The following is a 15493-nucleotide window of genomic DNA, read 5'->3' on the forward strand; positions in this document are numbered from 1 at the left end:
GCCCCCGCTTTTTCGTGTTTAGCCGTCATTAGGATGCAGCTTCCAGCAATCAACCCCCGCCTTCCTGTTCAGCAGCAGAATACCTCTGCGCCACGGCTAATCATTTTTGAGGCAAACTTTTCGCAGGTACGTGTTCCTGGGCCTGTGGCGCGACGGATAACGCGTCTAACTACGCATCCGAAGACTCCAGGTTCGAACCCTGGCAGGGTCGGTTTTTTTTTCTTTACTACTGCGGATAATCACCACGAGCATGGGCCAAAATGAAGCGCCATATTAAGCTCTCACAAACATTCTGCATTTTTGTCTTTCTCCCCCCCAGATAGGAGGAAGTGAGAAGTCGCCTAAACAAATCACCAAAAAGGGAGTAACAAAACCACGTTTTAATGCTGCCTTTCTTCCCACTATTATCTTGACACGGTGCAGAGAAACGAAGAAAATCGTGAGTAGAATACACAGCACTGCGCACACAGAACACCAACACGAGCTTGTTCGGGCTTTCTTAGTCGGCTTGTATCATAGCCACTTGAGCGTACCTACACGCCGAAGGTGTATGGCGGAACGCGTGACACCGAAAGTACGTGCACCAAGTGGGCCCGAAACATTCACTCGGCGGAACGCAGTGAAATCCCCGGGCCGCAATTGCCAAGCCAGGGTTACGAAGGTCGTCTTTTCTCGGCGGCAAGCGATGGTTCCCGTGATGACGTTGCCTTGTGACGTTCTCGCACACTACGCGCTCTTGCCGCTTGAAGTAAGCGTTCACGAAACAATCGAGAAACAGTGGGCAGGGTCCATTCATCACGCACTTCTCTCAAAGTCCTTCATGGGCTTCACCTCCTAGAACGAATGCCTTAAAAACACGCGCAGCATCGTTTGCACCACCAACAACGCGGGAGTACGCAGAACGTTCACGCATGCCTCCAACGATTTAACAAGTCCTAAGCCTTATATTATCATCTCTCTCAACATTCGGTTCGCTTAATCGCTGTAGCCCGTAAACCACTGTACTTTTATGGAAAATGTCTGGGGAGGATGTCTGGTTTTTCGCGTTTTGTATCACGTCCATTTCCAGTGCCTTCGTCTGCCAGCGTGATTGATCGTATACACAACGCTCTGCATTTGCACATGACAACTGATGACTTTCTCTTGCTGATCGCATTTGTTCAGAGTGGCTGATTTTAGTCTTGTCCTTGAAGTAGGAATCGGTGTGCACAGGCATGAACGTTCTGCGAACAGTAAGAGCATAACTGAAAAGCACGGGACCCGGAACGAAGTCACTTGCGAACCAAAATTGGCGGTGGCTCGAGTTCTCTTGCGCTTTCGTGAAGTGGGACGGTGAGCGAGGCTCGAAAACACGTGGTTGTTCTTGTCCAGAGATGAGAACCTTGTGCGCGATGGTGGAAGCAGCCATGGCTTCGTTTTTTTTTCTTTTCTTCTTTTTTTGAGCGAGAGCGACCGGTGGTCGACGGCGACCGCCGTTGATACTAGCATACATCCCGCGTGGGGCACAAGGCACGGCTATCAGCGCCTGGACTCGTGCTTTCCGAAGCCGCTCCTCTCTTGAACGCTGCGAAAAAGCGAAGAGAAACAGAGGGTAAGGAAATATGACGAACACCATCAGAGGATTATTGGGAACAGGAATCCAAATGTCGATGCAAATTGAGATAAAAATCAGGTGAACTGCATCTATTAGTCAACATTTTGTATTTCGTGAAATATTGTCAAAGCTGAGGAACGAACAGATGGCTGTGACAAAAAAATATCAGTCTTTTAAATTAAGCCATGCCCACAGTTAAACAAGCGAACAGGCTTGGTACTGGCGGCTAGAAATTTCAGACTTTTTTCTCATTCTGAGCGGTCTTCGTGTCAAAAAATCGACGCTGATTAGTGGGTAATTGTGTACTAATACATTTGATAGGCACATCACTTTTGGGGGTTCAAAAATGACTCGCAGAACAAGTAGGTCTTAATAGTAATTTATACACTAGATTAAGTACAGCGCTCTTCAAAATTATGGCAAGTATGCAATTTGCGCCAGTAATAACAACCTTTTCTTGTTGCCTCCGACGAAAGCACCAAATACGTGAAATGTTTTCATTACCAAACATACCAAATCACCATATTCCAAATAAAATCCATCTTGCAAGTGGAATGGCTCACTGTGTAAGCATTGTACTTTGATTCACCTGTATTCAAAGCATTTGTTACTAAACTGTCAAAGCTAATCATTAACCTGAAATATTGATTCAGCAATAAACAGCATCACAACCTAATTTTAAAATGACTTCCTGTGTACAGCACGCAATCGCTGGGAGCAGTCTGATGTTGTCAAAGGCAGTTGTGATCCCCATACGCCAGGGAAGAGGCCGCTATGAAGGTACCGCCGTGCTTGCTACACTTTATCGAGTGGGAAACGATACGATCAGAACGACTGCAGCAGAACAAAACCGCAACGGAGTGCGCGTGTCGCGATGTGTGCGCCAGCGTGGAAGCGCCTGTGGACACGCCGGGGGGTTTGTTTCATCTTTTGTTATACGATAGTTTGAAGTATAGAATGCATTGTGGGGTACAGAAAAGCGGAAAAAAAAAGAAAGTCATAGCACGAATAAGGGAAAAAGCAGCGCCGGAGGAGGGTTTCGAGAAAGAACGATGGAGCGCGAGCCGGGAAAGGAAAACACCAGCTCAAATGGATGGTTTTGAGAAAGGGTGACGGACCGTAGAACATTATATATGCGCCTCATCGTGCGGCTGTGCGCAGCGCAGAGCGCCTCGCTCGCTGGTGACTGCGCCTTCTCTTGGTGAGGCCAGCGCGCTCCCTCCTCCCTCGGCGCCACCAGCACGTCAGCTGGGTCCTTTGCAACGATGACACCATTGCGCGTAACGTTAGACGTAACGTCAGACCGGCGCATACTCGCGTCTCTCCTCTCGAACGCGCAGTCATCAGTTCGGCTAACCCCTTAGCAACAATGAAGCCGTTCGTGTGGGGCCACAAGACGCGTCGCAGACAATGAAGACGTCAGGCCGACGCACAGCGGGGTTCATGGCCACGTGACGTATCGAAGGCAACTAGGACGTTGTACCTGCTCAGCTGATACCAGCGCTCGCAGCCATCCATAACCGCATTCTTAGCCACATGACGTGTCGCAGCCAAATGGGACACCAGGTGGGCGCATACCTGCGCTCGCAGCCAATGGTAATTTAGACGTCGTTTTGCTGCTACATGAAACGCCGACGCCTGTTTGAAAGCTCAATAGGTTATTTAATGTTCTCGCATTATTAATGTTAGAGCAGTGCTTTTCGGGGCTCAGTTGGCGAAATCCTGCGTTGTCTAAACAGAGATATTGTGCCCAGTGCGCCCAGCGCAGCCTGTGCAGGTGCTCCCTTTCACATAGACGTATAGTGGCGTAAAGCAAGTTTTAGAGCGAATTTTTTTTGGGGGGACAGCTTGCGAAAGGAGGTCAGACTAACACTGCTGTTAGCACATTTTAGAGCGGATCTAAAGGGGCGCTCCACATCATATTGATAATACTGCCACAAAGCAAACTTAAGAGGGACAGTTTTTGACGAAGCCTGTAAAGGGTGGTCTACCTCACATAAACTGATACTGCCGTGAAGCAAATTTTGGAGCAAGTCTTTTGACAGAACTTGTAAAGGGTGCTCCACATCAAAAAAGACTAATACTACGATGAAGCATATTTTAGACCGGCAGTTTCTGAGGGAGCCTGTAAAGGGTGTTCCACAACATAGTATCGTGTGTGTATCAGTAAGACGCATGAATTGGCTGGTTCCGAGCCGACCCCCGTACCTTTATTGGGCTTGTTTATATACCCCTTTGAGCCGAAATGGAAGCAGAGGCAGTGACGGCTTGTGATTGTTTTCGGCTTGCGGGCCATGGTAGCCAAGTGCGATACAATATAGGATAATCTTGCTGTGAGGCAAGTTTTAGAGCGACTGTTCTTCCAGTAAGTCTATAAATATGCTCAACCTTCCATACACAAAACTGCCATAACGAAAGTTGTAGCGCGACAGTTCTTTGGGACCAGTAGAGTGAAATCTTCAGCCGTCTCAAACAAAAAACTCATAACCCTTTCGCCGACAGTGGCCTGTAAAGGGTTGCCACTTCACAAAGACTGATTATATGGTCAATAAATTTTTAGTGATATCGATGTTGTGAGGCCCAGACTTCAAGGAAAGCTCGCAACCTAAGAGATAAGCGCGGGTTAGGGAAGGGACACCACTTCACAAAAGGCTTATGTCATTTCCACACACACAAAAAAAAATCAAATTCCACATACAAATAATGTAAGAGCAGCCAAAGGATAGGTATTGGGCTAATTAGTACCCACATCGTACCGTAACAAGCCTCTTCGCTTCGCTTTGGACCGCAATCGTGACGCTTGTGATGAAGCAAATGTCAGGGAGACAGCTACTACGGGCTTAACCGGTGATAGCATGAACAGAAAAAAAATTGTACGAACCCACGCATAAGTGGGAATCGACCTAACGCTAAGTTTTCACCGTCAGTGATGTTCCATGCGGAGAATTTTTCCTTTTTCGGAGAATTTTCAGCTGTGATTTCGGCCAAAAGGGAAAGAGGAAATCTCTAATGGATGCAGGGTATTTTAGGAGTCATGGAGTAAAAAAAAAACAATGATATCGAGGCTTCGACGGACGCCCGTCAGGTGGGAAATGACATTAAAATGCGTAATAAAGAAGACGCCGAGAGAAAATAAAACAAGGACGTTTCGGCCCCCCGAATGGGTGTGAACAAGGCTCCCGTTGGGGGGCCGAAATGTCATTGTTTTATTTTCTCTTGTGGTAGGCGTCTTCTTTATTATGCATTAAAAAAAACATTGTCAGTAAACTGGACCTCGCGCAATTTATTTCTTTTTCTTTTAAAAAGTTCCCTTAACACTTCGTCGGATTTATGTTCAAATATGCGCAGTCGTGTTGCCGCAAGCCAAAAGCAGCCAAGACCGCTTCCAATCCCGTTCATACAACAGGAGGACATGCTGGCTATAGAGGAAAGAATACTCCATGAAAAAGAGCTAGTAAAGCGTGAAGCGGCGGCGGCAGAAGGGCTGAAGCCTGTTCGCATGTATTACTGCACAATATACAAAAATTATTGCGGGTGCGTCTTGGTCCGCGTGCTGTCAACAAGAGGTGGCGCCAGCATTCCCAGTGCTGAGCTAAAATTACCTCAGTCTCCAAACAATGTCTCGTTTTTTTTTGTTTTTGTTTTTTCATACGGGCAATTTTTCCTTAGAGCTTCAGCATGCAAAGTAAGCATACTGTTTGGTACAAAACGTGAAATGAATTGTCGAATGCTGCTGAGCGGCAGATATAGTGGAATTTAGTTCACACTGAACCCTGGTACGTTCTCTAAACGGCGGGTGTGACCGGAAGGCTACGTAAAGTAGACTAAGTGGCGCGGGCTCACGCCCTAAACTGAACAGGAATCCATGTAGAGATCTATCAGATGCAAATAGAGAATGCAGGGAAATATTCAGGGAATTCTTGAGAAACTTGCGGGGAAAAAGTGCTAAAAATAGGGAATTTATGAATATCGAAATGGGAATTTTTCTCCCCAGTACGAAGCATCTCTGTTCCCCGTGGCATATCTGGGTTGAAATAAGCACGCGTGTGAAATTTTTAGAGTGGTATGGTCTTGGCGTAGTAGCTGATTTTTCAGAATGGTGAGCAGTGACGAGTGCATCGAGAGCTGCAAGACGTAACGAGTAGTTAGGGAGATTCAACGTTTGAATCTCCCTGGTGAAGACGCCACCTGTTCCAAGCGCAGCCGAAAACAGGATACACGCAGGAACTGGGGCTTCACCAGGCGCTTCCCTGCCTGGCCCCTCGGGTGCCGTACGGGGAGACCAGTGGTATACGGTGTCCCCCCTACAGTCTCTTTCCCGGCACCGCGGCTGACACGGGAAGGACAGCGTTGTTTGGTGTAAGATAAAACCCACCGGCGCGTCCTGCCAGAAAGTAGCAGCAGACACCGTAAAAACGGGGCAAGAGCCAGAGAAAGCTTCACTTTAAAATTAAGATAACCACAATGACGCGTTACTACTCTTTGGGATGAAGAGTACAGTGGAAGAAGGTACGGTGACAGCGAAGAGAGGGCGATGAAGAATGCGAAGGAAGACACTACGGTTGTAATGTCGGGAAGATAGCTAAGGAGAGGGATACGGCGGCAGATACAAGAGGAGATCAGCGGAGGAGAGTATGGTTGAGGCGGCTGAGAAGGGGCGACGCACATTAGTACCGTCTGAGGTGGCTGCTGCGAAACAAGCAACCAGATACGAGGCTCAGCGGCGGCTGCGGCGGCAGCGGCGGCTACAGGTGTCCCTACGTCTATCTCCTCATTACAAAGTCAGTCCCGCGAAACACAGGCACCTTCTCCTGTAAACCTTCTCCATGTGTTGTCAAAATACAACGTACCCTCACGCAGTTCGTTTTAAGCGATGCACTCTATTCTCCGTCTGCCGCCGCTGCTTAAAGCCTGCATTCATTATCATCTCCGCCGAAAGGAACACATTTCCAGAGAAAAGCAAAAGACCGCAATGAGGCATTTGTACAGAGGCTGGGTTGAAAGCGAGACTCACATGTCATTGCTGTCACAAATGCTTCTTCGGGAAATATTCCGGGCTCACTTCTGAGTTCCACGCCTTGCGAAAGCTGGATCCAGTGGCTGGGGCGGACAGACAAAGAACGGGCGATGGGGAATGACATGCTGGCCAAATGGTAGGAGACAAGCTCAAGATCTGAAAAGCCTGTGGCAGGGTGAGAGGGATGTTTCCCCTTTATTTGGCGCCCCCGTGTTTCATGCTACGTGAACCAATCGTGCCTACAAGGTGCCGACTCATGCTGAACTGCTCTTGAAGGCGAAGAGTTTTGCGAACACGGGGACAGGTGTTTTCAAAGAAATAACGTTCTTTACAGAATTACTGGCAGTGCGCTTAATTTGATGCAAAGTATCCAGAATTAGCCCACAAATGTGTTATATAAATCCTAATAATACATCAGAAAATACACTTACTGCTTTTCTTGCTGAACTGGTTTTTCTTCCGCTAGAAGGAATTGAAAAAAGAAAAACGGTGCGTACAGATTAGTTTATTGTTCCCGGAGCCTCAGTGAAAGCCGACTTTATGTGAAAGGGTCGCACCTCTAGCCTCGGGCGGTTTCTTGCGGTACCTGAGCGCGACGACCACAATGAAGGGCAACAGCACGAGCACCAAGCCAGCCGCCACCAGCAGCAGCAAGAGCAGGTTCGTGCTTATGATCCAAGGCTTCCCTGCACATTGGGTGAGGCACATCGGGCGGTGAGTGAATTATACTACACTCCTGAATATTTTTTAGTACGCAGGAAAGAAGTTGGGTTGAGTTGCATTCGTGATGTTATATATCTTTAATGTTTATTGCACTGATAATCTAGCGGAAAGAAAATCTGTGAAAGCTACACGTTGGGGTTCCGCCTGATGTCAGAAGAGGCCTGGCGTGTAAAACCAAAGTCAGTTCAAAATGGCGCGCCATTCTGACTGAGTTGTTTTTACAACTCCCATTCTCAACGTTGTAGATTCTTAGCACGACTGTACTTGCGGGTAGAATCGACAGCCTGTTGGACACTGTCTTGTTGGCGTCCAGGAATCCAGTGCTTGTACGGAACGTAGGATTGTCGGCAAAGAAAGCGCGCTGAAAGCTAGGCATCGCGGAAAACTGTGCCCGGAATTGAAGAAGGGCTATGTTAAAGAGCCGAGGGAGCGGCGTGCTTGTGAGGGGCAGTGAAGAATGAGTGACAATCGAGAAGAATGACACTTTATCTCCCCCTCCCTATAGGAGTGGCGTTGCGCGCTTTCTCCCCTCGTGGATGACACTGATGGGTCGTTTGTTGGGATGACGGGCTGAACGAGTAGCGCTCCGGTCAAGAGGCACAACGTATGTCGTCCTCTTCATATTCAGTGTGGGATCATTTACGCTTGCGCGTGCATGATTATATTACCAATCTTTATCATCGTATTCGATGTTCTCACGAATTCCTTTGAGGGAGGAATTAACCCTGGATTTCTAATTTGCCTATGGAAGTTCTCTTGCGATGTTGCTTTTAATAGTATATATATCTATTTCTTCCAAATAAACTACTTGTTGAGAACAGCAAGCAAGAACGTCTTTATCCAATACAAGTTTCAAGAAGATCAACTGACTCAACGACACGGCGTGCCAGAGAAGGCTCTTTCGAAATAAGATAACAATGTAAATAAATGTAATTATAATTATGCAAAGTTCTATGTATATTTGCTCGCCATGACTTCACAGAACGATTAGGGACCCTACACCAAACGAACTTTAAGGCCTTATCTCAAACGGAACGCACGAGAAGCTGTTAAGTTGAGTATTTGGTGTTTAGAGGCAAAATGAGGGGTGCGATTCTGATGTCTTCATGAAGTTCTACTGTCCTTAAATGGACTTACTGTCTTGTAAGTACATCTGGATTCAATCTCGAAATTTCTGCCTGCAATTTCGTAGACATTAAAATTCGCTTTCGTTTACTGCTCAGTGTCCATCGAGTCGCCTTAAAAATAACAAGGGTAATATCCATGAACTATTTGCCAAAATATATCCTTGTACACCCAATGTGTCACTGCTCTTCCAAAAATTGCTGTGCCAGTAAACATTAGGCGGAGGAGCAGTACGGGCGTTGCTTTGCTTCCGTCGGAAGACCACTTTGGCAGTTCCGGATTGAAGAAAAAGCAGTCCTCGCCGACACGATTTCACGACTAAAATCTCTTCCGCGTTTACGGTCGCTCCCTTCTGCATCCGAAAGCAGCTTGACCAGCGGCAAGCTCTGACAGGCATTGTTCACCTCCGCCGAAGCACTCAACGCCCGATGGCTGCCTCTAGACACGCGAGCGCTTTCCACAAAGTTCGCACGTCAAGCAGACGCGGCGCTCGGCCTGCTTGTTCGCGCGACCGAATGCAAATTAGAGGCGGCATGCCTGCAGCGCACATGGCCCAGCGCACCTCTTTCTGAGTATCCCTGCGCGGCGAGCACCGTGGCACTGAGGCGCAGCGGGGCCGACCGCTCGCCGCCCTCGACGGCGTACACGAGCAGCGTGCAGTGGCCGGCTGCCGGCAGCGCGTTCAGCCAGAAAGACGGCGAGGCCGAGCTCAGGTTGGCGAGCAGGCGCCGCCGCTGGCGCACCTCCAGCTGGAAGGCCACGCCGGGCCGGCCGGGCTCGCACTCGACGCGCAGCGAGCCCGCCACCTGACGCGCCACGCTGCAGTTGCGGGGCGCCCGGGGAGGCCCTGCGAGGTGGTACACAACGCTGCACTCGCCGGCTTGCTCTACTTACTTGCTCAACGTGGAGGGAAGAACAAAAAACGCGCGATGTTTGCGCTGCCGCAACGGTGGGGGCCACGAAGACTTGTTGGGTTCCTCCAAAGGACAGCTTTCACCCAACAGCAGCAAGGCCAATTTTACTGCAAGGTCCAACAAATTATATATAAAAAAAGAAGACATACGAACCAGTGGCAACCACCCAGCCACTTTACGGCGATTCTGCTATGACGGCAAATAATGCTAGCTGTTTGCGCGGATGGCGGACGCCAATCTGAGCCACCAAAAAACATGACTTGGCTATGGTAGTGGGGCCTCTAGTTTCATGCGATCGTATCACTTGAATACTAGCACGCAGTTAAGACACTGAAAACTACGTTTTAGTACTTGCCCATATGACGCCACACCTGCCCATATTACGTTTTTTTTATTACTTCTTGCGTTATTTCAGTAAAAAGAAATCCTCTTTCGCGGCTGAAATAGAGATTCATCTCTATTTCATCCGCGAACGGACTCATGAGTCAGTTACAAAATGGTAGTTCTTTCATGGTCGTCATGGGTCTTTTAGCGGGCGCGCACGCTTGAAAAAAGCGTGCGCGCCCGCTTTGAAAAAGCGGGCGCGCACGAATGCACGCACACGCGCACTATTTCCAACGAAGTCACGTTCTGACTCATGAGTAAGGATGGAGTTTGTCTCGGACCCGGTGAAAGCAGAACTATTCTCTACTTCTCCCTCTCCCTTCGCCAGCAAGAACTGAGCAGTGTCTTCGGCTTGGTGTCATACTCTCGGGCTGTAACCACCCGTACACAAACGCATGACCCATTCGTCAGCCCCGCTCACTCCGAAACAGCATTCGGGACACACTCTTAGTTCCGAACTCTTTTTATGAAAGGGCTCCGTATACCCCGCACTTGCTGCACAACTTGAGATACTCGGGCACGATGGCTCAGATGCCCTGTTTATTCAGGGGGCATGAAGCCCGACGAAAGGGAAACACGGAAAATCCTACTCGAGATGATGGTAGACGTACTAACCAATGCCTATATTCAACAATGAGGGCGATAATGGCCCTCCGCGCAGAGAAGCCCTAACTAAAGATTATATATATATATATATATATATATATATATATATATATATATATATATATATATATATATATATATATATATATATATATATATATATATATATATATACATATATGGCGAATCAGAATAGGAAATGGGGGGCTATTTGAAAATACCCCAAAAATAAGGGTTGGCAGTCAAGAAAACCTCGGAAAGCAAAGGGGAGGATATGGTAGGTCATAGAAACAGATCAAGAATTTAGAAAGAAAGAAAGTGGAGAAAAATGCCCGCCAGGTGGGATCCGAACCCACGATCTCCAGAATACCGGTCTGGTGCGATAACCACTACGCTACCGGCGGGGCTATTTTTCCCCTCCACTTTCTGGGGTATTTATGTCAATGTAATTTTTTCCTGTGCTTGGGGGTGGTAGCCAGCGCCACTCTGACTTCTCATTTCTTCTCCACTTTCTTTCTAAATTCTTTATCTGTTTCTATGACCTACCATATCCTCCCATTTGCTTTCCGAGGGTTTCTTGACTGCCAACCCTTATTTCTGGCGTGTGTATATATATATATATATATATATATATATATATATATATATATATATATATATATATATATATATATATATATATATATATACAGAAATCACTAGCCGAACCGGTTCGTCGGTGAGTTAATTTGTTGGTGAAGTGCGAAAAAATAAGTTGCACTTTAAAGCGACCATTAAAACGGAATACAGTCGTGGCGCATTCCAGGTACCCTTTTTTCCTATAAAATTTGCGCTATTTAAGAGCAACAGTGAGGAATCAAAGCAGCTATTTAAAAAAAACACATGATGTATTGAAGATTTACCAGCTACTTTCCCGCTCAGCACTTATGGTCCCCTAGGGACTACTTAAAACAAACAAGATTCATAAATGTCCGTGGGATAGACTTTCTCCCGCTACGTTTTTTTTTTCGTTGAAATCGTAATCTCCTCTCGGAAATGCTCCATCACCCTGAACGTTAAAAACCTGGAGTTAGGCCTGCGTACCGTCGAGTGCCCTCCGTACATTAGAGGAAGGCAGATTTTAGAATCAGCGGTGTACTTTTTTTTCATCGCTCGTCTACGTAAAAAAATAATCCTACAACAGCCAGGTAAATGCTACCATAAATTCCATTGTTTGGCCACCTAGGAAAATTTGTTAGAAGTCATTTACTCAAGGTGTGAGCCAAAGGTTTGTTAAAAGTGAGCTTTAGTTAACACTCAGTCACTAATTATCACTCTGATCACTGGGATGCATGTTGAGATACCTATTATTAAGCATAGGTGCGTCATTGTGAAGGAAAGTTTGACATCCACCTAAATGCAGCCATACGGCTACAAAGGAAAGCTATTCAGCTGATCAGAAACTTCGCAGTTGAAGAAAAATTCGTCCTGGTCCAGGATACGTCTCCGTTACGCCTGATCGCCGGCCCTGTTCCGTCCACTTAGCTGAATATTCAAGTTGTAATATATTATGTGATTAAGAAGTCAAGGGTGATTAGACTGACATGGCTTTCGTGATTTTGAGGGAAAGGAAAAGAAATTAAGTGCACTGGGGTATTAAAGAGCTCAGCAGGGAACTCAGCAGTATACAACGCAGCGTGAAGGAGGGGAATATAGGCTATAGGGAGAGGGAGAGTAGAGGCAGGGACTCGTAAATCATGAGATGTAACTCTTTTAGGAGGAGCTTTTTAATTTGCCGACAGCAGTATCACCCACCCCTCTTCCCCCCGCTGAACCAGTAGCAGCAGCAGCATAGCAGTGAGTTAGACTAGTCAGTGAAGCACATACCCGAAAACAAAGCATCCATAAGAAGACCAAACCGCAGAAAAAGCGCACAGAATGAGAGCTGGGCAAATAGAATAATGCGGGACTGACTTACCTCTGTGCATGTGTGGTATTTTTTAGTACCGTTTTTTATCCAAGACGAAGTGCGTAGCGCCTGAGAGGTCAAGGGATAAAGCTTTTGCAAAAAGAAGAAAGTGCGCGCCGTACGTTTCTGTGCTATATCTCTGCTACATTTCTCTGCCGTATTGGCCGCGAGGCCCACCACTGGAGAGGCCGGCGCTGCGATCGTTTTTACGTCACTTGTAGGATCACCGCGATCACCGTTCCTATCTTGCTGCGTAGTTGGTTTGCAGCGCGGGACACTTCGCTTAGGAAGCGCGTTCTAAAAGTATTTTCGTGTTAATTTCCTTAATTTGAAGTTAATTCTCAGTGCGTCAAGAGCAGTTCCGCCAGTTCCGCCTCATGGGGACTTCATAACCGTATCAACTGTGGTTGATTATCCGCAAACACCATGAGCGTGGTGGTGTATTACGTATGCGACCGAAGCGTAATCAGCGGCTTGTTTCCCCGATCAACAAGGTGGACTATGACGATCGCCGAGTTAAGTTTCTAGATTTCCCTTGTTTGCAAGAAATGTATAAAGCAGGAAATCGTGAAGCGTTAACTGCTCGCAGAAGCACACGCACCCGCCGTGCCTGCCCGCACGGCCGACGGTGCGGCTCGAACCGACGCAGATCGCGGCAGCAACAACTTGTCGCCGCTTTTTAAAATCACACAAGTCGTGGAAAATAGGTTCCAGATTGGTGAAAGTGGATGTTAGTGTGATGGAAAATTCTGATAGGTAGTGTCATCAGCTGTGGTTTTCAAAGCGATGCTCAAATATCTGCCGCGATTTACGCCGACCGGCTGCGGAGGTCGGTCCCGGCAGCGCCGCCCGTTCACGCACGGTGCGGTGAGCGGTCGAAGGATGGCTATGCTTGCGGGTAAGAATCGGACGAGGCCGTGCAGGTATCTTGATCGTCGATCGCTTCAACGGAAATCACCGCGCTCACAGAGTTCCCAGCGCGGTGAAACGAGTTAGGGACTGTCACTCGCAACTCTAACGGCGATTAAATATCTGCTGCGACGCCAAGCCTAAAGTTCCCAACATCCGATTACGTGCATCCGAAGCCGGCTGCGGGCTGTTGGGGAAGGCCCTCCCGTCGCGCACGCGCGTGTTGCGTTTGGGTTCCTTTAGCTCCTTGGGGGCCCCCAACGCTCGGTTCTCCTATTCTAAATCTCCCATTACCCGAAATCATTAACGACGTGTTTCGCCTCATACGCAGCCTCGCCTTCTGTGAGCAGTCGTGAGTTTCGAAATTGATGCTTGAGAAAGGCCGGCTCACTGTAAACATACAAAACACGCTGCAATTATAAATGACCACGTCGAGCACCTAATGAAAACTAAATATAGCCTTGTACAAACCCGCTCGAAGGCGTTAAAAACTCGCGTTCATACCGTTCATACATTGCGGACAAGTTGTCGCCAAAAGTAAACATCATCCGTGCAGAGTACAGGCTACGGCAGTGATCGTTATTCAAATCCGGGCATGACTATAAAAACATCGTAGCGTAAATAGGCACTGATTAAGCCAAACTGCAGACCATAACAATACTTTTAAAAAAGCATGTGCGGCGAAGCCATCTGATCACCGTTCTCACGTAGTCATTAATTTACCAGGCAATACGAGCAGTTCGCGCGGTGAGATCGTAAGTGAGCGACGCGTTTCCGTCGCTGTTACAAGGTGTTTCCTTGCACACACATGTACCGTCACAAGTATTTCATAATGAATTTACAGCGTACTTTTCTCGGCATCAGCTGCATCGTCCTTGGCGTTAGCTGGCTGCATATGTAAGAGCTGTGGGTCGCGATGGTAGCAACTACCTAAACGCGGCGGTATCGCCGGGAACAAGCGAGTCGCTGATAGCTGGCCTGAATTATTCGGTTTACAGACAACTTTTTTGGTAATTTGCATCCAATCCACAAGGAGGGGGCGAGACGGTGGCCACAACAAGAAAACACGCTTCCGCATACGCACGGGAAATGTGTTGTAGCAGACGACAACACGATTCGGCGTCCTACAAGTGACGTCACTCGTAGGTGGCGCCACGGTATGTCCTCGAGGCCAATAGGTTATCATTATTTGGATTCCTTTAAAAAACGCGTAGTTGTCCGCTCTACGCGTCCTGATTATTATTATAACAGGCACTGCAGCGCCCGCTGCATTCGCCGTTATGACACGTTTGGATGTGGTAAAGGTCGGACAGAGGAAGGCATGTCTAGAGCAACATCTACCTTTTGGTGGTTCGGGCATTCGATGGCTAGATGCAGCAAAAAAGAGGATGAGTTATTCCTGTGGAAACTCGGTGCGGAATAATCTAAAACCTCGAGATGGGTCCGTGTAAACCCACTGGTCTAATAATATTGGCGCGTTTGGTTTTCCTAAGCTACTCTTGTGCTATGATGCGCACCGTATATTCAAGGCCGGCAGAGCAATTTAGACCCCCTGGATATTTTTGCGTGCGTCGAAATCTCCACACATGGAATTTATTGTTATTCATTTGCATCAGAAAAACGGCACCCGGGTGCGGTGATCCAAGCCGCATCCTTGTGGTCAGCAGCCAACGGCTCGCCCCCCGAGCAGCTTTTGAGAGTCACACTTCTGAATTATTTGCAGTCTCCAGGTGTGCGACCTTGTAGGAGCTCGAGCTGTCGGCGTCTCCTGTCATCGTCGTCGTATCTTGTCTCATGTAGTCACGGTACTAAAACACCAGGACACTTATTTTCCAACACCTGGCGTTAGAACGTAACGCGTACTAAAACAACACACCGGGAAACTCGTTTTCCAAAACCTCGCGCTAGAACAATTCGTGTTTCAAAGACAGGAGACTTTTACAGCAAAGCTGTATACCTCTGCCCCCGACGGTTTCATCTACGGGGACAAAATCACCAAGGCGCTAAGAATACATTTATACACTGCATGCTTCGCCTCTCCCCAGATTTCATGTTAGTGGAGATGGCCCGGGATTTTTTTTAAAGAAGAATAAATGCAATAAGCATGCACATTTTGAGTGTTGGCCTTCGCCACTGCGCAGTACAACACTCTTATTAAGGACGAAGCCCCTTGCTAGGGCTGTCGGCGTCTCCCGTCCGCGGCGTCATTTCATGTAGTCACGGTACTAAAACCCCAGGACACTCTTTTTCTAACACATCACGCTAGAATGTAA

The 15493-nt window shown here is 47.6% G+C and overlaps 1 protein-coding gene across 1 annotated transcript in view; it reads right to left on the minus strand.

Annotated features, from left to right (window-relative positions):
* Positions 1-329: 329 nt before the first annotated feature.
* LOC144155117 (protein turtle homolog A-like) overlaps positions 330-15493 on the minus strand; it is a 325730-nt gene continuing 310566 nt past the window's right edge. The window contains exons 8-12 of the mRNA XM_077686370.1: positions 9022-9306; positions 7169-7297; positions 7043-7073; positions 6609-6694; positions 330-1564 (exon numbers count right to left, since the gene is read on the minus strand). Coding sequence (XP_077542496.1) covers positions 1482-1564; positions 6609-6694; positions 7043-7073; positions 7169-7297; positions 9022-9306 — 614 coding nt within the window. The 3' untranslated portion in view covers positions 330-1481. The remainder of the gene's footprint in view (positions 1565-6608; positions 6695-7042; positions 7074-7168; positions 7298-9021; positions 9307-15493) is intronic.

This window comes from Haemaphysalis longicornis, unplaced genomic scaffold (assembly GCF_048455015.1).
Source record: "Haemaphysalis longicornis isolate Haplotype H1 unplaced genomic scaffold, Haemaphysalis longicornis Haplotype H1 scaffold_1, whole genome shotgun sequence".
Classification (NCBI taxonomy): domain Eukaryota; kingdom Metazoa; phylum Arthropoda; class Arachnida; order Ixodida; family Ixodidae; genus Haemaphysalis; species Haemaphysalis longicornis.